This window comes from Pteropus medius, unplaced genomic scaffold (genome assembly GCF_902729225.1).
Source record: "Pteropus medius unplaced genomic scaffold, Ma_sr-lr_union100, whole genome shotgun sequence".
Lineage (NCBI taxonomy): Eukaryota > Metazoa > Chordata > Mammalia > Chiroptera > Pteropodidae > Pteropus > Pteropus medius.
Genome location: NW_024355206.1, coordinates 3,944,069 through 3,968,066, shown reverse-complemented (window position 1 = coordinate 3,968,066; position 23,998 = coordinate 3,944,069). Strand labels below are relative to the sequence as shown.

Sequence of the window (23,998 nt, the reverse complement as noted above, 5' to 3'; positions counted from 1 at the left end):
AGGCCACGCCCCCGGCTCCGAGCAAGTCGCGTCCCCTCCTCGCGAGAGGGCCGCTCCCGCCCATGAAGGCTCCGAGACGGAAGTGGAGTACCGGAAGCGACAGTTGCCATGGAACCTGCGGAGGACTGGCTGGTGGAATCCTTGCGCTTGTAAATCTTGTGGGCCTGGGATGGGGAGTGCGGACCTGGAGCTGACCTGGTGGCCGGGCGGGCGCGAGGTGGACCACGTAGGGAAACCTGGTGTGGGCCCGGCCGGCGCTGGCCGTGGGGCGGGACCGTACGAAGAACCCCGCCCGGGCCTCAGCTCCCGCTTCTAGGAAATGACACATTCCGGTGTGCACAAGTTGTGTGAGGTGCTAGTAAGAGCAGTACTTGCGGAGGGTGATAAGTGACTATTTTGCGCCTGCCTCTGAGTCGAACCCTGAACAAATTATCTCTGCTTCCTCACATCAAGCTTAGGAAGCCTGGGTACTCTGGGAGTTCCATTTTACAGATGAGGACCAAGGCCCAAGGAACTTGTGACTAGCTTGGTCTCAGTCACACAAGAGTCAAAATGTGTAACAAGACTAGATCCCGGGTCTGCCTGCTTCCAGAGCCTAGGCCCCCAACTACTGAACCATACTGCTATCTCACAGTGCTTTAAGAGCTGTAAAGTGCCATGCACCCTGTAATACTGTGTTTCTATCATGCAGGTACCAGGATTTTCATGCATTCGACCTTTCAGGAGCCACTCGGGTACTTGAATGGATTGGTGACAAAGGTGAGAGATGAAATCTCATTCCTCAGGCTGGGACTCAGAAGCTCAGCCAGAAGGACCCAGTCCACTTTTCTGGGAGCCTGAGGGCCTCTTAGTCACTCGTACCAATTATGTACCCTATCAGCACTTATTAAGATCTACATCTCTTCCATCCCCCAGTACAAGGCTGTATGCATACCAATGGCAAAGGAATTTATCTTTGCTTCGGAAGGTTTGGTGGAGTTTCTAGACCCAGTTATGGTCCAGAATCTTTCTAGCAGTTTGTCACAGCTACTTATTATTATTTTTATTATTATTTTAATTCTAGGAATCTTTGTTGCTGGCTATGAAAGCCTGAAAAAAAATGAAATTCTTCATCTGATGTTACCGCTCAGACTTTCTGTAAAAGAAAACCAGGTAACTTGAAATATAAATGCTGAGTATATGTATCTACTTTTACTCATTTATTAAACTTTTATGGAGCTCTTTCTTGTCTAAATGTTGTCCTGGATACTAGAAAGAGAGAAACAAGCACTTGGACTTGTCTTTTCAGGCTAAAAGAGGGAGGCAGATATGCACAGAGATACGTGCTAAGGAATGGTCTGTGATTTACAGAGGGCTACCAGAGGAAGAGGTCAATGTTACTTTATCAAAAATAGATTTAATAAGCCATCAGGATATAGAGGGTGGTTGAAACCCTTAGAATGGTTAAGATCACCTAGAGTGAATGTGTAGTGTATTAGGAATAAGAGGAGATGGCTAAAAATTATTTTAATACCATTTAAGGAATGGGTAGAGAAAGGTGAACCCACAAGGATTACTCTGAAGTAGGAATCTCAGAAAAGGTCAGTGTTTCAGAAGCCAAGAGAAGACACCGTGTCAAAAACAAAAGAGTTGGTAGCTGTCCAATGTGCTATAAAATCATTCCAAGTCATCTGATAGGGCGCCTTGGGCCCCGTTAACCCTGGGAGAAATTTCCTGCCTCGTTAGTGCTCTTGATTTCCCCATCCCCACCACTCAAGCTTGAGCCAGTAGCTTGCCCAGACTGAGCCCTGGTGAGAGACCTGACTTACCTCCTATCTCACCACTGGCTTTTCTTCTTCTTGTGCAGCCTCCTTTTCCCCTGCCTACAGTTCTTCTCATGGAGATATTAGACTCTAGTGGCTAAGAACATGGACTAGGCAGATAGACTTGGGTTCACATTCTCAGCATAATCCCTGTGTGATCTTAGAAAAGTTGCTTAAGCTCCCTGTGCCTTAGTTTTATCATTTTAGAACAGTGCCTACATCACAAGGTGATTGTAAAAATGCAACATGATAAAGTAGATAAAGCACTAAACACAGTGCCCGATATAGTAGATGCTGGATAATTGGGGGTTATATTTTTATTGCTAGAAGAATAGAAGGGAGGTGGTGGGAGAAATGGGGATGTGTTCGTTGGCTGATACATTCCAGCTTTCTTTGATGAAGCTGCTAAGCCTCTGTGACTCCTCTAAGAAGTCCTAGAGGCTGATATTTAAGCTAGAGTGAGAGGGGCTGGTGAAAAGTTAGGAGAAGGGTTTTGGAATGTACAGGAACGAAAGGAAGCTGTCTATGTAGACAGCTAAGACCAACATTGAGAAATAGTGGCACTCTGAGGCCTTGCAGGGAGAAAAATCTGTTGCCAGCAGAGCGGTGTTCATGGCCTCCTGCCAGGCTAGGACCTGGCTCCTTACCTAGAGCTCATCTGAAACATTCCTTTGGGGAGCACACTCTATCTGATTGGCCACCTCTTTGTATTTCAGGGCTTATTCCCAGAAAGAGATTTCAAGGTATGCCACGGAGGATTTTCACACAGGTCTGTCTTTGATCTGAAGCACGTGCCAAACACCAGGTATGGTCAGCTCTGTCATCCAGACCTTCCATTCAGGATGGAGTGGCTGGAAATGTCAGGAGAATTCTGCCTCTTTATCAGCACATGGGCACATGTGTGTACATGCACACACACAGATCTGGAATAAGAATCTATTGCTCGCTGGTTTCTTGGTCCCTCAGAGACCTGTTGACTACTGTAACTCACAGATCTCTGGAGCTGCTCCAGGAAATAGCGTGGAAGAAGGATGCTACTAGTTTCTCAGAGAGCTGATAGTAGGTGGCTGGGGATAATAGCTCAGTTGGCAGAGGCTGAGAGTCTTGTCAGGGCTGTGTTTTCAGGCTCCATGCTGGTGTCCTCTCTGACACATATACACTACATGGAAGCCTGGGCTCATTGTTGTGACTCCCCATGAGCTATGGGCCTGTCCTAAAGTGGAGTGAGCCCTCTCCTCCTCTGTTTAATGAGGGGGACTGGTCTGGACGATGCTTTCCTGTAGTGAGCTTTCCTTGGGTGGGAGATGTAGGAATCCCAAGCCGAGTGGGCTGGAGAGGGGAAAGGTTGGGGGTGATATGGGTGAGCTCCCCACTCTCTGGACTGAGATTTCCTTTCCATCCTGAATAGGTTGCTGGTGACCAGTGGCCTTCCAGTGGCCTTGCAGGTGTGGCAGGTCTCAGAGGACAGTGGTGAGTGAATGTGACTTGGCTGACACTCATATACCTTCACCCGCATATCTGAGCCAATTAAGAAGTAGACTCAGAGCCAGGTGAACATGAAAATGCAGTGTCTACTCTAATGCAGGTAGAGATGAATTGGCAACCACAGCATGGCATGCAAGCCCAAAACAGAGCTTCCTGTAACTTGCTTCAGGAACTGAGTTTCCCAAACCAGTCATAGGCAAATCTCCTAGTGAACTCCCTCTTCCCCAGGCGGGGGCAGAGGCGAGGGCAGAGCTAGGGCAACTCAGGGGAGGTCACTCCTCTGCTAACCTCAAGGAAGGAAAGCAGCGAGTGAGCAAGATGCTGGGCTAACCAGTCTCCGACTCAGAGAAGTCACTCTGCTCCTTAGTGAGAATGGGAAAGGGGCAAGAGGCATGCCTTCGTTCCCTCCGGGAGTGGAGGAGCATGCCCTGGTGGGGAATAGCATTCTCTCCAGCAGTGGGTTTGCTCTTTCCTTGGCAGAGGCAGGTGCCAGAGCCTGCAGCCCTGACCCAGCCTTTCCATTTCTCCTTCAGTTAGAGCATTGTCCGCTGGCAGGGAGGTGTGCCTCAGAGGCAAGGGCCGCTGCTCTTGCTACTGCCCCTTTGCTTGTATGATCCTCTTCCCAGGGGTCCCTGTACCTGTCACTTGGGTGCTTCCCAGAAACTGGCTGCATCTGTTGGCTTCTTCCTGTGTCACTGCTGCAGAAAGGCTGACCCTATTGGCCTTCTTTGGTGTTTCTTCTTTGTCATTTGTTTTATGCAATAGCTTCCAGATGTTTATGTCACTTACTTATAGTTACTATTTTTCTGTAATTTTACTGAAATTCACACGTTTAAAAAAGATATAATTCAGTGATTTTAAAATTAAATAACCATCACTATCAATCAATTTTAGAACCCCAGGAAGATCCATCATGCCATTTACGATTAATCCCATGCCCACACCCTGCCCTGGGCAACAAGTAATCAACTCACTGTCCCTATAATAGTTTGCCTTTCCTGGACATTTCATATCGATGGAATCATATACTATGTGGTCTCTTATATCTGGCTTTTTTCACTTAACATAATGCTTTTGAGGTCTGCTGTGACGTACCATGTCATAGCATGTATCAGTAGTTTGTTCCTTTTTATGGCTGAATAATGTTCCGTTGTTTGGATATACTACATTTATCTGTCCATTCACTGGTTGATGGGTCTGGTTTTTGGCTGTTATGAATAATGCTGCTATGAATATTCATGTATAAGTCTCTGTGTGGACATATGTTTTCATTTCTCTTGGGTAGACACTTAGGAGTGAAATTGCTGGGTGATATGGTAAATTTGGTTTTTTTTAAGAAACTTTCAAATTGTTTTCCAAAATGGCATCATTTACATTCCCACCAGCAGTATGAGAGGGTCCCTGTTTCTCCATATCCTCACCAACATTTGTATTGTCTGTCTTTTTTATTAAAACCATCCTAATGGGTGTAAAATTATATATCATTGTGGCTTTCATTCGCATTTCCTTAACGACTAATAAGGTTGAGTGTCTTTTCATGTGCTTATTAGCCATTCATACATCTTCTGTGGTGAAGTGCCTATTCATATCTTCATGAGAAAGTTTAGTTGTTTCTTTTCCCCAGCAAGCTGAGACAGTACACTGTCATAAGTCCTCTGATGTTCTGGTTTCACTGTGCATTCTCATAGATACTTGTTCAGATTAATCAACAGTTTGTAAGATTAAACAATAATATTAATGAGTGCATATTTTATTCCAGACACTGTACTAAGCACTCTGTATCATTAAATTCTCATGAGTCTGAGAACAAACTCTTTGTCACAGAGAGACTAACTTGTTCAAAGTCACAAAGATAGTAGCAGAATCAAGACTTAGGTCAGTCTGCTCATAACCATGCCTGGTGGTAACTATAATTGGATAGTAATAATTCATCTCAGTATAGATACAGGGCCCCTGAAAAAGGTGGTAGGCTATTTACTGACCAGCAGTGTGGGCTATGCCAGCATTTTGCTTAGAGCTGGTTCCTGTCAATGAAAGGGCACATCTTTAATAATTGTTATTATTGCTGTTATTTGTAGCAGTAGCTAACATCTCATCATTCAGTCAACGAATATTCATTGTGTGCTTCTGATGTGTGAAGCATTGGGCAAGGTTATGGAGCTAAAACAGCAAACAAAAACAGCCGTTTCTTGCATTGTTGGTGTTTATATTTTATCAAATACTTTGCCTACTTTTTGATTGGCTTTTTATCTTTATTGAGTTGTAAGAATTCCTTGTATCTGGCTGCAAGTTACTTATCAGATATGTGTTTGGCTAACTTGTCTTTCCAGTCTGTAACTTGTCTTTTCATTTTAATAGTGTCCTTTGAAATATAAAAGTTTGAGATTTTGCTGAGATCTAATTTATCACTGTTTTCTGTTAGGGACTATGCTTTTTATGTCATAGCTTAGAAATCTTTACCCATAAATTTACCCATAAATTTACCCATAAATTTTCCCAAAAGTTTTATTTTTTCCACTCTAGCATTTAAGTTGATGCTTTTTTCAGAGTTAACTTTTGTGTACAGTTTGAGGAAGATTCATCGATCTTTTCGCATGTGAATATTCCATTGTCCCGGCACCATTTGTCCAAAAGCCTATGCTTTCTCCATTGATTTGCCTTGGTGCCTTTGTTGAAAATCAATTGACCATAAGTATAAGGCTTTATTTCTGGACTCTACGTTCTGTTCTTTTGATCTTTTGGTCTCTCCTTGTGCCAGTAACTTGAAGCTTGCCTAAAAATAGGCTGAGTCGGGCAGCAGTAGTTTCAAGATGAGAGGGAGATAAATCTTAACTAACCACTTGGAGGCGCCTTTGCATTGCCTGTTGTCCCAACAGTGCCCAGGTACGAGGCACCAGTTAGAACTTGTAGCCCCAGGCCTAGGGGAGCAAATGGCCCAAGGGGGCTTGCTCTGACACTCAACGGGAGTAGGAAATCAGATAAAGAGTTATCTTCCCCTAGATATCAGTGCAGAACATTTCGGAACTTGGCCAAGGCTGGCCAGCTGTTTTCCTAGAAACCTAAAAGCATAGTGTTATCTTAGTGAATTTTCCAAGGTCCATTTTTGACCTACAGCTTTCTTGTCTCAGAAACCTGATTTTGTCTGCACGTCCAGAACACATCTCATCTGTTCATAGGGGCAGATGTACTCACCGGACTCACAAGTCTGCTGTATAAGCTGGAATACAATTTTATTCATTTATAATGAAAAAATAGGTATCCCTAAAAGTGAAATATTCTATGTCCTTATTCCTTGCCTGTAGAAGACTTAACCTGCATGATAAACGTAACCGTCACAAGAGGAATCACTTCAGAGGTTTCCAGATGGTGTTTTCATAAGCTGTCTTAGGCGGAAAGTGTCCAATGTGTGAAGGCATCGCTGCCTAGGCCTGCCTGGTATCCCAGCCTCTGGCCAGTGCCTGAGGCCTCCTCTCACACCTGGGGCTGTGGAAGCTGCTGGGTTGGGTCGCCACTTCCACTTTGATGTTAAATATTCCGTCTGCCCTGGACAGGCCCCAGTGCTTTCTTCGCCTCCTTGGCTGATCAGCCCTTCTCATGTGTTAGTGCATTTGCTCAGTAGTGCAGATCTGGGCGCCATCTTGACCCCTGAATGGCGTGTCTGCCTCTGCTTTGACCCATTTCGTGTTGGTTTAATCTTCAGGCACAACCTTCTTTGTCTAATTGCCAAGTTCTTGGAGGTGCCTCCCTGTGTCTGTTGCTTCGATTTGTAATAGTTTCTCTTTTCAGTTTGGGACTGGTTTGGAAAATGTGGTATAGATTTACCTGTGACTAGGGAGAGAGGAGGAAGAAACTCGTATTTCTTTCCTGTCATAATTATAGAGCAGCTCTCGTTGGGCTCTGAAGCCTTTGTTTTCTACCGCATCTTTGAAGTAGATCTCTGAAGCCTTTCCTTTGGTCTCCTCCTTACCCCCATCAGGGGACAGATCACATCTGAGAGCCATCCCCTGACTCAGAGCAGGGGTTCCTGGGGAATCTGTTGGCGGCTCCTCAGAGTGAGGGCAGAGGGAAAGGGCAGAGGGAGCCACTGCAGTGTGGCCCTGGAGATCAGGAAGATCTGCCAGTTTGAGCCACAGCCTCATTGGTGCTCCCCAGGGGCAAACTCTGGTCCTGAGGTTCAGCTGCCGTGTCTGCTCAGGACCTCTGCAGTTCTTGTGGTAGGAGCAGATAAGTTGAGTAAGTCTGGTTTCAGCCCACCGAGAGCCCACAGGCTTGGGGGGCAGTAAGCAGCCCAGCCCAGACGTGCCCTCGGAGCTCTCTCGAGGGAACTTGCTGCATAAGCTGTGTTGGTGCTCCTTCTCTCATCCATTATCAGATATGTGACTCTAATAGGTATTGGAATTTAAAAAATACATAGATCTCTCTTTTCATCAAAGTATGTGGGAACCAAGTAATGAGCCCCCCTTGGAGCAAGAAAATATAAAATGGAAAATATGTGTCTTCCTTTAAGTAGTTAGTATCACAAACTACTGGTTCTGAACTTTGTTCTAAATGGTTCCTGTTAAGAGAAGCCTCAAATGTAGATGTGGAGCCCAGAACCTGCCTGCTAAGCCAGCAGGCTGACACAAACAAAACTAAAATTTGATTCAACTTGAGGTCAAGTATGTTTCTTCTGTTCAGTGCAAAAAGGACGTGGGCCTTCATGTTCAGTTTACCTTTGAAGACATTTGTGTTGTAACCTTTACTCACAAGGCTTCAGCAAATTACTTAGGTCATAGAACATGTTTTTTAAAAAATGATATTAGTTCATGAACTCTGTTCTAGTTATTTTCACTTCAGGTGTGACACCATCAGCGTGTTCTTTCCTTTTCTCTATATTTGTTCTCCACAAAACTGTAAAAAGCCAGAACTGCTTTTGGGGGTTTTGAGGTGGCGGCTCTGATTCATTATCTCCCATTTGCAAAACAGTTCGTAAGAAGAATTACACAGAAATTGAAGTGCTTCTGACAGTTTCAAAATGTAAACATAACACAGAGTGTTTATGTCTCCATATCCTCTATTGCCAACTGTCAGCTCCCTTCCTCCTTGACCTTCTAAATGTACGTGGCCAGCTTTCACCATGTACTATTTTAAACCATTAATATTCTGGATTTTTGCCTCTTCCACTTTCCCTCAGATATCATTGAAGCTGTCAGCACTATTGCTGTGCACGAGAAAGAGGGGCATCTCTGGCCTAGGGTGGCCATCTTCCCAGCAGTAGCACCCGGAGTCCTCCACGGGGCGCGGCTCAGCAGTCTGCAGGTGGTGGATCTGGAATCCCAGAAGACCATGTACACCTCAGGTACAGCGTGGTTCACCCTCTCTGGCTCCACCAGGCAGTACCCATCGCCCTGCCGTGCTCAGACACGTTTGAACTGAATTCAACCCTGAATGCCAGAGACTAGGGATACAAGATGTATGAAAAGCAAGCCCTGGCCTCAAGGGGTTCCTTTTCTGTGACTGGGGGAGGCAGTCCTGGGGACCAGCATCCACCCAGCTGAGTGGAATGTGGCGAGATGAACAGGAGAGAGCAGATGTGGTTCATTCTACTTGGGACTGGGGAGGCGTCCCAGAGGAAGGGCTTGTGACCAGCCCGCCCTACCAAATTGCCAGACCCATCTGACTCCTGCAGCCTTTGTCTTTCGCTCTCTGTCTTCCAGGTGTCAGTGACAGCGAGGAGCTAAGTAGCTTGCAGGTCCTGGATGCAGACACCTTTGCCTTCTGCTGCACCTCAGGCCGGCTGGGGCTCGTAGACACCCGCCAGAAGTGGGCCCCGTCAGAGAATGGCAGCCCCAGCCCTGGGTCTGGTGGAGCGAGGTGGTATGCGGAAGTTGGGGTCACGGCCCGGGGCCCTGGGCCCAGCATCGCCAGCCTCTGCTCAGATGGCCAGCTCTGTCTTCTTGATCCCCGTGATCTCTGTCATCCTGTGAGCTCAGTCCAGTGCCCAGTGTCCACACCTAGCCCTGACCCAAAGCTGCTGCGAGTGACTTGGGCTCCAGGCTTGGAGAACTGCTTGGCCATTTCAGGTACCTCTGAGCAGGTTTTGTGTCTGTTATTTGAATTTCCCTTCCGGTGGGCTGGATGGTGCTCGGGAAGGAGCCTGAAGCCCCATAGTAAATCTGGCCGCAGAAGTTCAAGTTGCTCACAGAGAAGCCCCACATTAACTCTCCAGGTCCTCAGGGGCGGGCCCTTCCCTGCTCTGGCCTTTCCTGTCCTTAGCAGGAATTCCGTTCTGAGGTTGGTCGAGAGGCCTTCAGATAATAAGGCAGTGGGACAGCCATGGCTGTACCAGAAAAAGGTGGTAAGACCTCAGGAGTGCTTCTCAGGATACTTGCTTTCTGAACTGTAGCAGGCCACCTAGCAGTCAGATCTTGGGTCTGGCCTGGCAGCATCTATTTGAATGGGGGAATTTAATGTGGGTCCCTAAAGACCGATGGGAAGCCTCCATTGAGCGGGGGAGAGGTTAAAAGAATAATCGAGAGAGCAAAAAGTGATACTTGGTAATGGCAGGGTCCAGGAAGGGCAGAAGAAGCAAGCATGGATAGAGGGACTGGCTCTCTGATAACAAAGGACAGCAGAATGGACTGAGTGTGGGGGTAGCTAGGTCGTGGAGGAACATGGGACTATTCCGGTAAAGGCTTCTTTTTCCCCACTAAGAGGCCATCTGCTGAGAGGGACCCCGATGGGGAATGATTAGAATTTGGGGCAAGTGGAAAGGTTTGAAAAAGTCTCTTAAGCCTCAGTTTCCTGGGGTAAATATTAAGAACTTCACACAGTTGCGAGGATTAAAAGAATGTATGTCCAGGATTAGCTTCAGTCCTGGTATGAAATAGACATCCAGCAGATACTTGTCACATGCCCCATGGAGTCGGCAGCTGCGGACATGAGGGAGGATGTCCATACCCTTCAGGTGGCCATTAAGTATCTTGTTACTATTTGATTCCTCATCTCAAAGCCTGTTGCACTGTAGAGCAAACTATACAAATGATTTTAGAGATTCAGTGTCAGCTCTCTCTTTTCTTGTTCTTCCTCAGGCTTTGATGGGACAGTCCAGATCTATGATGTTACGTCTTGGGATGGAATGAAGGGCCAAGTAGAACCTCTGTTCACTCACAGAGGTCACATTTTCCTAGACGGCAATGGGATAGACACAGCTCCACTGGTCACCACCCACACCTGGCACCCCCGCAAACCGAGAACTTTGCTGTCTGCAGCAAGCGATGCCTCCCTGCATGTGTGGGACTGGGTGGACCTCCGTACCTCCCACTGACCCCAGTGTCTTCCTGCCAGGCCTCTAGGATGAGAAGGAGCTGCTATACATCAAGGGTACCGATTTGGGACTCAGGTGACTACAGGTCCCTGTTACTGGCTGAGTGGCTTTGGGCAAGTTAACCAGCCTCTCTTAGCCCCAGTTTCTTTATTTGTAACATGAGAGTAGTACCAAGTACCTCACAGGATTGTTGGGGCAGTCAGAGGTAATACATGAAGAAACACCTGGTGTGTGTGGCACAGTAAAGATTTGGTGGCTTCTTAAAGCAGTCGTGTGCGACAGGATCCTGCTGCCTCCAGCACGCTTCAGTCTAATGGGCTTTCAGCACATAGGCATCTCAGAGGCCTGAGAGAGACGCCGCCCTTCCCAGTGGCCTGTGGGAGGGATTCTCAAGATTGCTGTTGACTATACACGATCATCCCCTGTGCACTGACCTTACAGCCCAGCCCCCATGTGAGCTGTGCCTCCCAGCAGTTTATACGGTTGGGAGACTGACATACAGTGATAAAGACACCCATGTTGGACTCAGACAGATGAGGGCCCAAGTCCTGCCTCTGTGCAGTTTCTCCTCTCTGTGAAATGGGCGTAAACCTAGCACCAGCTCACAGCGGCTGAGAGGGTTAAATGAGACCCTACGATAAAGTGCTCAGCATAAGGCCTGACACACTATGAATACTCAGTAAATGCGACTTAGTATTTTCACTCTGTGTTCTGGACTGGAGGACTGACATAGCTGTGTTGAAGAGACTGTAGAGCTCTAGTCCTGGAGAGAAGTGAAGGGAGAAGGTCATGTTCTCTGGGGCTGGGACAAAGTTATCAAAGTGGGTGAGTGGGAGCCCCCATCCTGGGCCACATCAGTGAGGAAGCCTGAGTCATGCCCACCAGACCGTGGAATCTGTAGTTCCCATGTGGTCTAATACATTCCTAATAGATCTTGATACGAATTTCCACCTAAGTAAAGTATTTTACATTGAAAAGAGTGAGGTGATTTAAAATAATCCATATGAGACTTATTTTCTGGCTATACGAAAACTCTAAACTCAGATTTCTGGGATACGTTTTTGAAAGCCAGTCTCAAAAGGGCTCTTTTAAAAGTCTCAAAAGCAGCATCTCAAAACTGATGTCCTTTGAAGAGATTCTATTTTGGGGAAGCAGACATTGGGCAGAGCCACATCTCATGGACAAGAGAGAGGACCAGGCTAGATAATAAGCAAGCTTTTGATACTGTGAGCATTTATTTAGCCTGCCTTCCCAAGTGCAAGACCTTGCTCTGTGTGCTGGAAGTACAGGGGCGTGAGGCTTTCTCAGGTGGCTTGAAGATGGTCCTTAAAGGAAGACTCAAAGAATGTCTTCAGTAGTGACAACAACATCTAAAGGCCACAGCCCACCAAAGTGACTGCTCTTGACAGACAACCCTTATTTGGGTAAGTTCTTTATGTTCTTAAAAAAAGACTTAATAATCATTCTATAAGTCTAATTAGATACAATCATAATATATGCAGATCGTGCTTTGTTTTATAATTATTGGGTTTCTGGAAAGTAGTGGGAAAATATTTTTAAATCAAACACACCAAGGAAACATTTTAAGAGGGAGAAACTGTTCTGTTTATTTCCAAGTACCACTCGCTCTGCACATCAGAGTCCCTCCAGGGGCTCTGCTCTCAGACACCCACATCTCGGGAAGCTGTTGACCTGCACGCAGCCTCCCCCGGAGGACCTGGACCCCCGAGTATAGATAGGACCTAGTGCACTTGTCAGAGGCAAGTGATACAGAGGTAAACCTTCCGCCTAAGACTAGTCTTAGTCAGTGTCATGGTTCTTAGTCACTGCTCTGGACATATTTACAGATGGAGATGGCTTTATCCACTTCATTATCCTCCTTCACAATCTTTAGACCCAGTCTCACATTTTTAGGATAAATATGAGCTCTGTGGCTTTACAGCAGCCCCTCGGGCATTGGAGTAATTCTGCCATGCAAAACTTCTGTATCGGTTGAATCATGAAATTACTGATATTGTAGATCAGAAATGATACAGAAAACTTCTGTATCGGTTGAATCATGAAATTACTGATATTGTAGATCAGAAATTACTGATATTGTAGATCAGTGTCATATGGTTCAACCTAGTATATTGAGAGGAAGAATAGCTTATGATTTAGAAAGTCAACCTTTACATGATCTTTTCTCCTCCCTCCCCCAAATATAATAAAGTGTTTTTCTCTCAGGTAACCCATGTAAATCCTAAGAAAAAGAATTGGGGAAACATAAACATCCGTGGCCCTAAACCTCGCATAGGAAAAACAGTGGAAGATCTTTAAAAATGGGTTTAGTTAATAAATCTGTGTGTAGCCCAGTGCTGAGAAGGAACAGCTCAGCCATTGCTGGCTGTATAGCTGACCCCGCCATAATCACCGCCATTAGCACAGGAAGGCAGAGCCTCCCCTCGTCTTTGAGGGAGGGTCCCAGGGACAAGAATCTCACCCTCATATTACCAGACTGTGAAAACTAAGGCACAGAATCACAGTGAAGACACTGAGATGGCGATGCCGTCATATTCAGAGCTCTTCTCAGAATTCTCTGGAAATCAGCTTCCATGCCAACAGGCTGGATAGGAAAGCCCTGAGTAGTATTTCATAAGGCAAGTGAGCATTTAGTTAGAGAAAATAAGATCTGTTGCACTGGGATCTGTATCCCCTCTCTCCATCCTTGTGGGTTGTCGTGTAGAGCAAGGGGCAGTATAGACCCTTCATGGGGACAGATACCTTAGTATCTTTAAAGACATTGCCCTCTGTGTAGAGCCTCTCTCCCATGTGGTCCTCCGATGTGCACTAAAATGTGAACTGTTGTTGAATCGCCTCCCACCCTCATTACACTTGGAGGATATTTCTGTTGTGTGGGTTCTCTGGTGTGTGATTGGACTGGAGCTATGATTGAAGCTCTTCCCACGTCCTCACATTTATAGGGTCTCTCTCCATTTGAATTCGCCTGTAAGTGATGAGGTTTGAGTGGTTGCTGAAACTTCCTACGTTTAAGACATTCGTAAGGTTTCTCTCTGGTGTGGATCCTCTGATGGCTCATGAGAGTGGAGCTCTTACTGAACATTTGCCCACACTCAGGGCACTGGTGGAGTTTTTCACCAGTGTGCGTTCGCCAGTGTGCACTGAAGTGCGAGCTGTTGGTGAACCTTTTTCCACACTCACTACACTTACAGGGCTTCTCTCCTGTGTGGATTCTCCAGTGCATAAAAAGCCTTGAGCTCTGATCGAAGCTTTTCCAGCGCACCCCAGTTATAGGGCCTTTCTCCTGTATAGACTCTGGTGTGCTGGGAGGTTAGAATGATCACTGAAGCCCTTCCCACATTCAGGGCACTTGTAGGGCTTCTCCCCAGTGTGGATCCTCTGGTGGCAAAACCAGATGTGAGCTTTGGCCAGAGCTTTTCCCACGAAGGCCACATTGGAAATGGTTTCTTTTTGCCAATGTGGGCTAATCTGTGGACAGCTGGATGTGAGCTCTGGCTGAAATTTTTTCCACAGTCACAGCACATGTTGGATTTTTCTCCTGCACAGGTTCCCTAAGTCTCTTTCTGGAGGAAGGGGTGATTCTTGTCCATCTTCTAAGGATATTCCCCACTGCTTTTCTGCCTCGTATTCACTTTCCTAGCTTTTCCTCCAGTTAAGGTATCGACTGGGAAACATCCACTTCAGCTCTTTCTAATAATCCCCAGGGAATTCTACTTCCTGTGAAATGTCCTGGCTTGAATTTTCATTCTCTGTCCTTGTTTCAAGATCTGAAAGAATGAAGTGAACTGCAAATGTAACCGATTTCTGAATTTAGAAGAATGGAAACAATGTGAAAGAGGTCCTTAGCAGACACTTAAAAAAAAAGTCATCAATGTCAGCAGACAGAACATAGACAACTCTCCATTAACCAGGGACCAGTCAACTGGAATGTGGCGGAAGCACGGATAAGACCGGCAGACTTCTGGGTCTCAACTATGAGAAATTCATCCCTCCAATCTGAAGTTGGCTGTAGTTTTAATTTGAGGTTATCCATGCTCCCTTATTTCTGGTTAAATGATAGTTATAGTTAAAATTCAGGTAGAAATTTAAGAGAGAAACCATAAACACTAATTATTTGTTTGTATCTAATTTCCAAGGTAACTAAGGTTCAAAGTTAGGAGAACAGGCTTTTCAGTTCTCCCAACTCCCACGGTTTCAGCACCACTGAGAACAGTAAACCAGGAAGGCCAAATGCCTGGGTTCCTTTCCCAGCCCCTGCCCAGTGCTGGCTCATCCATATTCCGAATTCCAGGTCTGTCTTCTCTGGTGGTGGAATTACTGGCTTTCACTCATGTCCCACCCGCACAGGAAGTTTTCCGAATTTCCTTGAAGTCCTGGAAATCGTCATTCGGAAGCTCTTCACATCTGTCCAACCTTGAGACTTCGTCTGGCTGAGGAACTGAAAGTCCGCTCAAGGGAAAGCAAGAAGAGTCGTAGAGTTCGTCTGTAATTCCCTTTCTGTTCTCATATCAGGAAGTGGTAAGTGAAATGAGAATGGAAGCACCTCCTAGAGAGGTCTAGTTTTCAGAAGAAAAAGTTCAATGACTCAGGAAATTTGCCCCCTTAAGTGAGCGTATGTGACAATGAATATATCTATTTTAATAATTACGGTAACAATAATAATGAAAACTAACATTTGCAGGGTGCTAACAGTGTGCCAGTATCCTCTTAACAGCCCGCGGAGGCAGATACTGTCACTGTGTCCATTTAACAGATGAGAAAATGGAGGCTCAGGACACTTAACCAGCTTGCCCAGAACACAGGCCTTTAGATGGCAGGCTATGGTATGTAGTACACGCAGAGTTCACATCTGTGGGGTACTTTAGATGGAAACAAACTGAAACTTCAACCTCTTCTCCTCTGTTTCTGTGATACTGATACTAAAAGCAGGCAGGGAGATCCCTCTGCTACAGAGCAGAGCTAAACCCTCAGTGTGGCCTTCATGAGTCCCCCAGGACTGTTGGTTCAGTGGGGAGTTGATTTTAATATTTAGGAGAAGTAAATAATGTTCCTCTAAAGAAGTCAGCAATTTTCCTCCTGACAGGGCCATTCCAGGAACCATTCTAGTGATAGCAGAGTGACAGACAATAAGCGTGTCTCCTGATTCACAGTCCCTCAGCTTCCCACATGACTCTCCCCCTATTCTGAGGGGCAGTGGTGGGAATTGCTTACCACTGGGGTTCCCCCTCAAAGCCTGGGGAACACGGCTTCTGGGCTCCTGGGGTTTCTCTGCCATTTTATTACCATTCTATCTCCTGTCGCAGCTCCCAGCACTGCCTTCTGGTTCTTGGAGTCCCCTCCATTGCAGAGAAGGTCTGCCACCTCTCAGGCACTGATGGTATTGGCAAGGGCCCAGGGACTCATCAGGCGTCCATCTCGTCATAGAAGGGGCAGGTGCCTGGCCTGTGGGTGCTCTTGGCTTTGCGGTAGTAGGTCTGGAAGTTTTTGAACTGGTGGCAACACTGCTCCAGGGTCCATAGGAAATCACATTCCTGCAGCCGCTCAGCCACAGGCCAGTACACCTGGCGGTTCCAGTGGCAGGTGCAGAGTTTTTCATGGATCTAGGACTCACTGAGAATTTTCAGAGAAATCTTGGTTTTGTCATAGCCCCATTGCACCTCTGCCACCTTCTCATCCTCCAGGCCCTGCCACTGCAGCTCATCCCAGGTCTTGGCTTTTCTCAGGACAGGCACCCGGCCAGGCTAGACTCTTCCCCACCACCCGCTGGGGAGCCTCGCACATGCTCCCTCCCTCTGGAGCGCTGACGATCTGAGCTCTGTGGCTCTATCTCCTCCATATGAGAGTTCACACTGGGCCTGTGGGTTGGGAAATCTGTTTGCAGGGAGACAAATAGAAGATGTAATGGTTTGGTGAATCTAATCCTAACAACTAAATACCAGGAAGGAGAGAGAGGAATTTAAAAAAAAGTCTAAGAGGATTCTTGGGAAGGCTCAGTGCAAGTCATGTCAAGGACTGTGAGAGAATAAGAAAAAAATCAGGCCCAAATCTCTAGCTATATATCTATATCCACCTTTCTGGGCACCTGCCAGAGGTGTTACCACCTTCCTAAGATGGGCTTCAATGCAGCACCCACTGTGGACTCCAGAAACACCCTTCACAGCACTGATGATGGTATTAGATTTATATGTCTCTTCAAGTGGAATTGATGGAATGGATTTGAAAAACTCAACTCAAAAGGTCTGGAGTGGTGAATGCCACAGAAACCCCACAGCTAATTTGGTTGTAAAGAAAGAAGGGCATTATTACCTAGCAAGGCTCCATTTGCAGATTTCTCCCAACTTATTTCCAGATGGTTCCTCTGTTCAGGTTCTGGTCGCCTCCGTGCCTCCTGAAAGAGACATACAAAGCCACACCACCAAATGTCACCAACTCCTGAGAAAACAGAACACCCCTACTCAAAACACGCTACCATTGGACAAACTGCCTCTATACTGCCTGAGTCAGAGGGCAGAGGACAAAACAGACTCAGAAGAAACTAACAAGTGAGTTTCCTTTGGCTTTTAAATGGAACGAGGGGCACAGGAAGGGAGCAGGGGAAGAGAAAGAAAGAGAAGAAATAAGCTAACATTTACTGAACACCTGTGCCCTGTGCTGGAAACCTTTCATACTTGTTTAGGTTACACAGTATGTGGCAGACTTAGGATTTGAACTCAGGGCTGTCGGACTCCGAAGCTCCCCCACCCCCACTACACAATCTTGCATACCAAGATCCAGATAGACAAAGAAGGACCGTTTCTTCTTACCTCTCTTGTGGAAGAACTGGAGTTCAACCTTGGGACTGTGGTTCAGCTATTCTGGTTCTGGCTGTGAGTGCTTCACCAGTGCCTGGCACAGACACATGGGTTCTGTCTGTGCTGGCCTCAAATGGATGTTTAGGAAACCCAGTTCTGATCCTGAGGGTTACCTCTCCTCTCAGAGCATCTCCTCTCTCTGTTCAAGAACTGGAGTGGTCAAAATTCTGTAGGCACTAAAACTTAATCATCTCAGAACACAAGAAAAGGAGGAAATCAGTCTTACACAAATCTCTGCAAGGGCAGTGAGGAGTGTGGATGTGTGGAAGACTTGAGAGAGTTAAAGGGTGGCACCAGGCCCACTGCAGGCTGCTCACCAGCTCTCCTGGGGCTGTTCCTGTCAACCCTTAGGCAAAACTCAGAGATCCAATCAATAATAAAGCTATTTTGCAATAGGATGCAAAGATTCAGTAATGTCAGTGGAGACCAGTGGAGCCCCTTGATTCAGGCTGGCTGTCGCTGAATGCCAGCTGTTCTCCAAAAAGAGAACAGCCTTTATGTGCTCTTCTGTGATCCCGAGTGGTGCTCCAGCCATTTTAAGTGATTCTCATTTAAGGACCAACACTCAGAGCAGCCAGCGTTGGGCATTCTCTGAGGAGTCAGTCTGAACTTGGGAGGAAAGCGGCAGCTAACAGGCCCGGGGGATAAGCAGATTCCACTTTGACACAAACAGCAAAGTGCTACACATCCCCCACACTGCTGTTAACCCCAGGTGGCTTTGTCTCTCACGTTCCTCTATTTTAACTACTCAGCACTAAGTTCTTGTATCTCACCCTGAGGGGAAATTTCCTTTTTCCAGTGAGAATCTTCTGCCAGCTTCACTCTTCGAAGTTCTCCCTATACTTGAGGAGCCAAGATTTGTTGATCCACAGCTACAGCCATTGTTCAGCTCAGAGAATAACCTTTCAGCTGTGCTCTGAAGTTCAAACCCCTTCCTTTACCTTACTGGGAAGCCACCTTCAAATAGGGGTCACTACATAGAACTTGAAATTCTAGAGCCAGAGACATAACATTTCAGAGTGAACTCTAGTGAAAATCACAAGTGTTAGCCCAACAGGATTTAGGTGAAGGAAAGAACCTTCCTGTTCTCTCCTCCCCATGTCCTGGTGCCTGTGGAGGCTGGTCTGTCACTGGGGACACAGCTCCAGAAGTTTGATAGGAGGGATCAAGGACTGGTGATCTGGTTGGAAACTAGGACAGCTCAAAGCTCTATTTGCATAGCAGTTTACTTAAGGCTGAGAAAATGCCAGGTATCCATATTGAAGAATGAGTATGAGCTGCGGGATATAATAAGGACAATAAACAGCCCATCCCACAAGGCACTGCTCTTCAGTGTTGCAAAGTGAACGTGCAGGGGAAGTCGGAGACGGCGCTCAAGGTAGCAGTACCTTGGAGAGCAGCACCCTGAAGAGTAGCACCCGGTTGAAAGCGGCTCCAGGCTTCTGAGATGCAAATACTCTAACCAACTGCCTCCCCTCTGGCTGGATTCTCAGCTTTGGGCTCCTCGTTCAGGATTCCTCAGTCCTGGCATCATAACTCACTCCTAAATAGGGAGATTTACCCTGGTTAAAGTTACAAGCTTTAAGAGTAAGGATAATATATAGGATGTTAAGAGTTGGAAAGAAAGTTAAGATACTCCGGCAGGAACTCCAAGCTGAAGCAATCACAGCTCAGAGACGCCCCCGCTCCTCCCATGGACTTGCCCAAGGTCACATAGCTGGTCTATGGCAGGAAGTGGACAGTGGTTCGGCCCTTTGGCCGTGGACTGGGTAACTGACCCGCAGAGCGTGACTTAAATTGCTCCGCAGGCGACGTTCTCTGGATCTATGGGGTAAAGGCGGGCCCTGAGGGTGTTGTCTCCTCGATGGCTACAGAACCGAGGTCGTCCCTGCTGGGCCCTGCGGGTGGTGAGAAGGAAGGCGCCTCAGCGTAAGGGGCGCATCCTGCTCCAGGGTCTGCTCGCCGGACCTCGGCCTGAGGTGGTTGGACCCCAGATCTCGACCCGGCCACGCCCACCCGTTGGGGGGGCCCAGGCCCGCGGTGAGGGCCGCTCCCGCCTGCTGCGGCCCTGCAACTGGGCGGCCTGACCCCATGGCGCTCGAACCCTAGTCCAGACCCTTAGCCTGCACTCGGACGGCCACCAAACACCGGAAGCAGAAACGCGAGCCCCCGAAGGACTCGGGCATCCCCGGACTTCATTTCCCGTAGGCCTCCGCCTGTGTCCGCAGACTGACAGCACCGTTACCCAATAAAATGTGGGAATGGTTTGGGAGCCTATTTGTTTCGGACGAATCATTAGTGATGGGTGGGACTCTGCACGTTGGATCTGGGGTCCCTATCCACAACTACAAGTGACCCAGCTGACGAGGAGGTGGTCCTGCTTCTCTTCCTGGACTCTCCCGGGAATTAGGAGGATTGGCAGCCTGTCGCCTGGCGGTTCCGTGGCACTGACAGAGTCCTTTCCAAAGCGTCTCCCTCAGAGCTGGAAGCGGGTGAATTTATTTACCTGTGTTACAAAGGTAAAGAAACCCAGGCGGCTTGGGCCCGAGAGCTCTCTGTGAAACGGAAACTCCAGTTAATTTAGCCGCAGAGGAAAGTGCCTTTCTGGCGTGGCTGTCCACTGTGGTAATGCTCCGCCACCTGAATCCGCCCCCTCGCCCAGCGCGCACACACTTCCTCCTCTCGCGCGTGCGCCTAGTTCTGAGGGACTGAAGACGGATACCACAGACGCTTAGTCAAACGTCAGGTGTGGAGCGTCTACTTTGGGCCCAGCAAAACACTCTCTTAAGGAGTGCAGTCCAGCAAGGGACGCCCTAAGACGCTACTGTGAATAACCCGAATAACTCCAACACATTGTGGTAAGTGCTAAATAGAGGTGCATTCAAAGTAAACGACTGGGAAGAAATACTGGAGGGACGCTGGAAGCGACCAGGAGGGGAAAAGTTCAGCCTCAGGGAGCGGGGGCTGGAAACTATACTTTCTTGAACACCTACTTTGCATATTTTATCTTGTGTGGATCTGACAACGAATACCGCATAGCAGGTCCCGCTCCCTATTTAAGATGAAAGGTCCGAAATTCAATCGAAGGTGGGCGAAGCGATTCACCGGACAGAAGTAGCTAGCTGCCAGTGGTGGAATGAGAGAAAGACAGGGTGACAAAAAGGCTCTCCAGTCAGTCAGTCCAGTTTTGAGTCTGGGCCGTGGAGATTTCTTCTCTCCTCTGGTCTTAGGAACAGAAGTTTCTAGAGTGCTGCTGTGGAAACAGGCCAGCACTCTGAGCGTGCGCACACATCTAGCTTTCAAACCATTCCCTGGACCAGCCCAGAAGTCCCACAGGGCTGCCGCAGGGACCCGCTGGGTGGGCAAATGCCCAGCCCAGCAGAGGGCTTTGCGTCCACCATCTAGTCACCAGAGAAGCTGTACTTTCACATGTTTTCTATTACTGTAAGGTTTCACTTGGAAGAAGGTTCTGCTGTTAAAAAAAAAAAACGAAAATTACCAATCCAAGTCCATTTCCTAGTCCCTTAACTCAGGAAGTTCCTGAGCACGTGGAACTTTGACTGGAAGCAAAGTCAACCATGGAAAGAGTAGCCCTGAACACATCTCCCTTTTCAAAGAATGGGACTAAAGGACCCCAACAGTCTACAAATATGGGATGCTGTTCCCAGTTGCAGTCCCTCAGAGGACAGTTGGTCTTAGAAACCTAGACAGGAACATTCTTTGTTGAAAACAGCTCCATCATGTCAATGTTCACTGCCATACAGAGCAGCTTACCTTTTCCCAGCAGCCTGCTGGAATGAGAAGAGCAAATATTGTCATCAGTTTTGCAGATGAGGAAAATTAGTCCTCCAGAACTGATGTGCCCCAGTCACACTTCTGGTTAGTGGCACTAGTTAGTGTGTCTAGAACCAGTTCCTTGGGCTCTCAATATTCCATCCACTGCACCACAAATTTCAGGACAGGGCAGCCCCATTTGGGACAGAGGCAAATGTCAGTAGGTCAGTTTCAGCAAGAGTTTGGTTTCTAGATCATTGATATATTTAGAAAAACATTGCACAGAGGTGTTTATAAATGGTGCATAAGAAGAAAGAATTTTGTGATGAAGGAATTAAGTTTCTCCTCTGAGAGTTCAACTGATTACAGCCACATGTAATGAGTGGAGATTAACGTTGCATTGGCCCACTGGATCATCCATTTAACTCATTTAACCAATGATACTAACATCTGCAGCAGAGGCAGGTTCAGCAGAGAAACCTGGAATAGTTAACAAGTCAATCTTGGGCACGAAGCAGACAGCATTGGGGGGGGGCAGGAAAGAGAAGTGGGACTTTGAAGTGTAGCATTCGTCCTGTGAGAGAGTTCATGGTTGGTGTCTACCTGCCCCTCACATGACCCCTTTCTTTCATTCCATGTCGATCAACCACTGTCTGGTCATAAGACCACCATTTGTCACTTGAGACCAGGAATAAGGGGTGCTCCGAAGGTGGCTTAGTATAGGAGAACACCACTGTCAATAATAATTAAGGTTCTGGATTCCCTTGGACTCTTGGAAATTCAGTTAACTAGAGCCTACCACCCAGGGTCTGATCATCCCTGGTGTGCTGAGGAAATCTAGTCGCTGCACCCGAAAGGCTGAGAACCAGAACTCAGCTGTAGCAAATTTGCCAAGATGTGCCACCCGCTTAGGCCTCCTGGCAGGCACCCTTCCATCAGACACCAGCAGTGTAAAGAAACAGCAGAGACTCTGTGCCTTACTAGACAGGGCCTGTGAGCCAGGGGAGTCCAGGCAAAGAGTTTCCTTGAGGGAGCCACACTCTCCCCCAGCAGCAGTTTTACAGCTGCCTGGGGCTTGCGAATAGATGGAAATTTCTCAGCTGGTACACTAGGATGAGGGAGTAGGAGAGGGAGCCAGAAGCATGAGCTCAGTTGCACCAATGACTGGGTGGAAAGCCGAAGGGTATTAACCACAGCCAAACTCTCCACTAGCCTCTGAAATCTTGTCCATCTCAAAATCTGACCATCATCCATGCAGTTGTGCTTCCACGTTCTCTATGATCTTGGGCTATTTTGTCAGGTGAAGAGGGTGTAAAAAAGGAAAGACTCTAATAATTTGTCCAGAAATTTGAAATAGCTCTCAGGCAGCAGAGAGGTTAACACTCCCCTGCACTTGAAAAACTCCAGGGCGGTCTGGGAGAGCTTGTGGGTACAGCAAACCCAGCACGCTGGGCCCTTATCGAACTCCCTGGTTATGAGATAGGACACCCTTGGGGGATAAAGGGCTGTGAAGAGTGGCCACCGGTCACACGCAAGGAAGGACCAATTACAGTAGTGGATCATCTTGATGCTAGCTAGGGAGAAGATTTCAACCTAGTGGCCAATAATATCACTTTTGTTTTAATGTTTTGTTGTTTTCTCAATTTGTTCCTTAGGTATTTTTCGTGGCTTTAATAATGCAGTGGAATGAACCAACTTCAAGACTAGAGTAGTTAAGCTACAGGTGCTGGGTAAGTCACTTACTAACCTCTCCTCTGAGTCCCCACTTCCTCAGCTGGAAAGTGGGAATACAGACCTCCACCATAGGGCTGTTGTCAAGGTTAAGTGAGACATGCATGTAAAGAGCTTGTGCAGAGTAAATGCTTTGTAAATTGTGTTTCTGTAAACTATTGTGGCTTATTGTAAACTATAAGTGCAGCCCAAAGGGAAGTAAAATTCCATGAAAAAAAGGAAGTCTCATTATGACCTGCCTCAAATGGTAAAACCTCTGGCAAGAATGAGGGTGTGTGGTTAGTGGCATAGCCGTGTCTACAGACAGGTCTGTCCAGCTCCCAACACTCCATCATTACTATACCACAGACTTTAGAACGGGGTTGAGGGATCCAGATACTGACTGGGAGGGGACCTGAGTGGGAACTTCTGGGGTGTTGCTAAATTGCTTCTTGATCTGGGTGCCGATGACACAGGTGTGCTCAATTCATAAAGACTCAGTGAGCCTTTTGTTATGGTATATTTCAACAAAATGGTTCAAACAAAGGAATTAAAGGATAAGAGTAAGGTAAAGTGTCCCAGGTTTCACTGCTTGTCTTGGAAGAAGAGAAATAAATTGTTACACAGATTTGGCTACAAAAAAGACACATGGTTTTTCACTGGCTTTTGATGATCTGTGACATTTCAAAAATATAAGTTATTTCATTAGGATACTGGTTGGTTGGTTTTTATAAATGTCTTCATCTTTGTCTCCATTCACCAATAGCAACAGATCGCAACTTAGGCGAGCAGGCACTGAAGTTAAAACTAACATTTATACCATCTTACCAAAGGCAAGTGTAGGAAACCTAATCCATTTTCCAGGTCAAAGTTTTGGGCTCCACCTGACTCTTGCATTTTATATACATCTCCATGAAGAGAACTCAATTGGCAAAAATTACTGAGCTTCTATGACCCTGAGCTGGCCCTGAGCTGGGTGCTGCAGAGAATTTGGGATGTGAACATAAAAAAGAGAAGAGAGAGGTGGCAGAATCATGCAAGGGAGAGAG

General features: G+C 47.0%; 2 protein-coding genes and 1 long non-coding RNA gene across 6 annotated transcripts in view; 2 read left to right on the top strand and 1 right to left on the bottom strand.

The window, feature by feature from the left end:
• Positions 1-30: 30 nt before the first annotated feature.
• On the top strand, positions 31-11,572 carry WDR73 (WD repeat domain 73). Its single transcript, XM_039858246.1, has 8 exons — positions 31-149; positions 692-759; positions 1,064-1,152; positions 2,519-2,607; positions 3,211-3,272; positions 8,461-8,625; positions 8,984-9,349; positions 10,358-11,572. Exons 1-8 carry the CDS (start codon positions 109-111, stop codon positions 10,591-10,593), a joined length of 1,116 nt encoding a protein of 371 aa, XP_039714180.1. The 5' UTR covers positions 31-108; the 3' UTR covers positions 10,594-11,572.
• A 2,559-nt stretch (positions 11,573-14,131) lies between these two features.
• Positions 14,132-17,048, bottom strand: LOC120599277 (uncharacterized). Its single transcript, XR_005651844.1, has 2 exons — positions 16,921-17,048; positions 14,132-16,485 (listed from the first exon to the last, which is right to left on the bottom strand). It is a non-coding gene; the product is annotated as an uncharacterized LOC120599277 (long non-coding RNA).
• The window catches only part of ZNF774 (zinc finger protein 774), a 52,849-nt gene continuing 43,846 nt past the window's right edge, over positions 14,996-23,998 (top strand). Inside the window, exons 1-2 of one of the 4 annotated variants that reach the window (XM_039858244.1) lie at positions 14,996-15,132; positions 22,895-22,969. The gene's annotated coding sequence lies outside the window, so the exon portion shown is untranslated. Of the gene's footprint in view, positions 15,133-17,045; positions 17,161-17,478; positions 20,324-22,894; positions 22,970-23,998 lie in introns of those variants that run through there. The other 3 variants (XM_039858243.1, XM_039858242.1, XR_005651842.1) reach the window with 3 other exon arrangements.

What these genes read in the sequence shown, in the direction of transcription:
- WDR73 (XM_039858246.1), top strand. Translation starts at nt 109, where the DNA reads ATGGAACCTGCGGAGGACTGGCTGGTGGAATCCTTGCGCTT. An exon ending in GCAGGTCTCAGAGGACAGTG is followed by an intron (nt 3,273 to 8,460) that starts GTGAGTGAATGT and finishes ACTTTCCCTCAG; the next exon opens with ATATCATTGAAGCTGTCAGC. An exon ending in GAAGACCATGTACACCTCAG is followed by an intron (nt 8,626 to 8,983) that starts GTACAGCGTGGT and finishes TCTGTCTTCCAG; the next exon opens with GTGTCAGTGACAGCGAGGAG.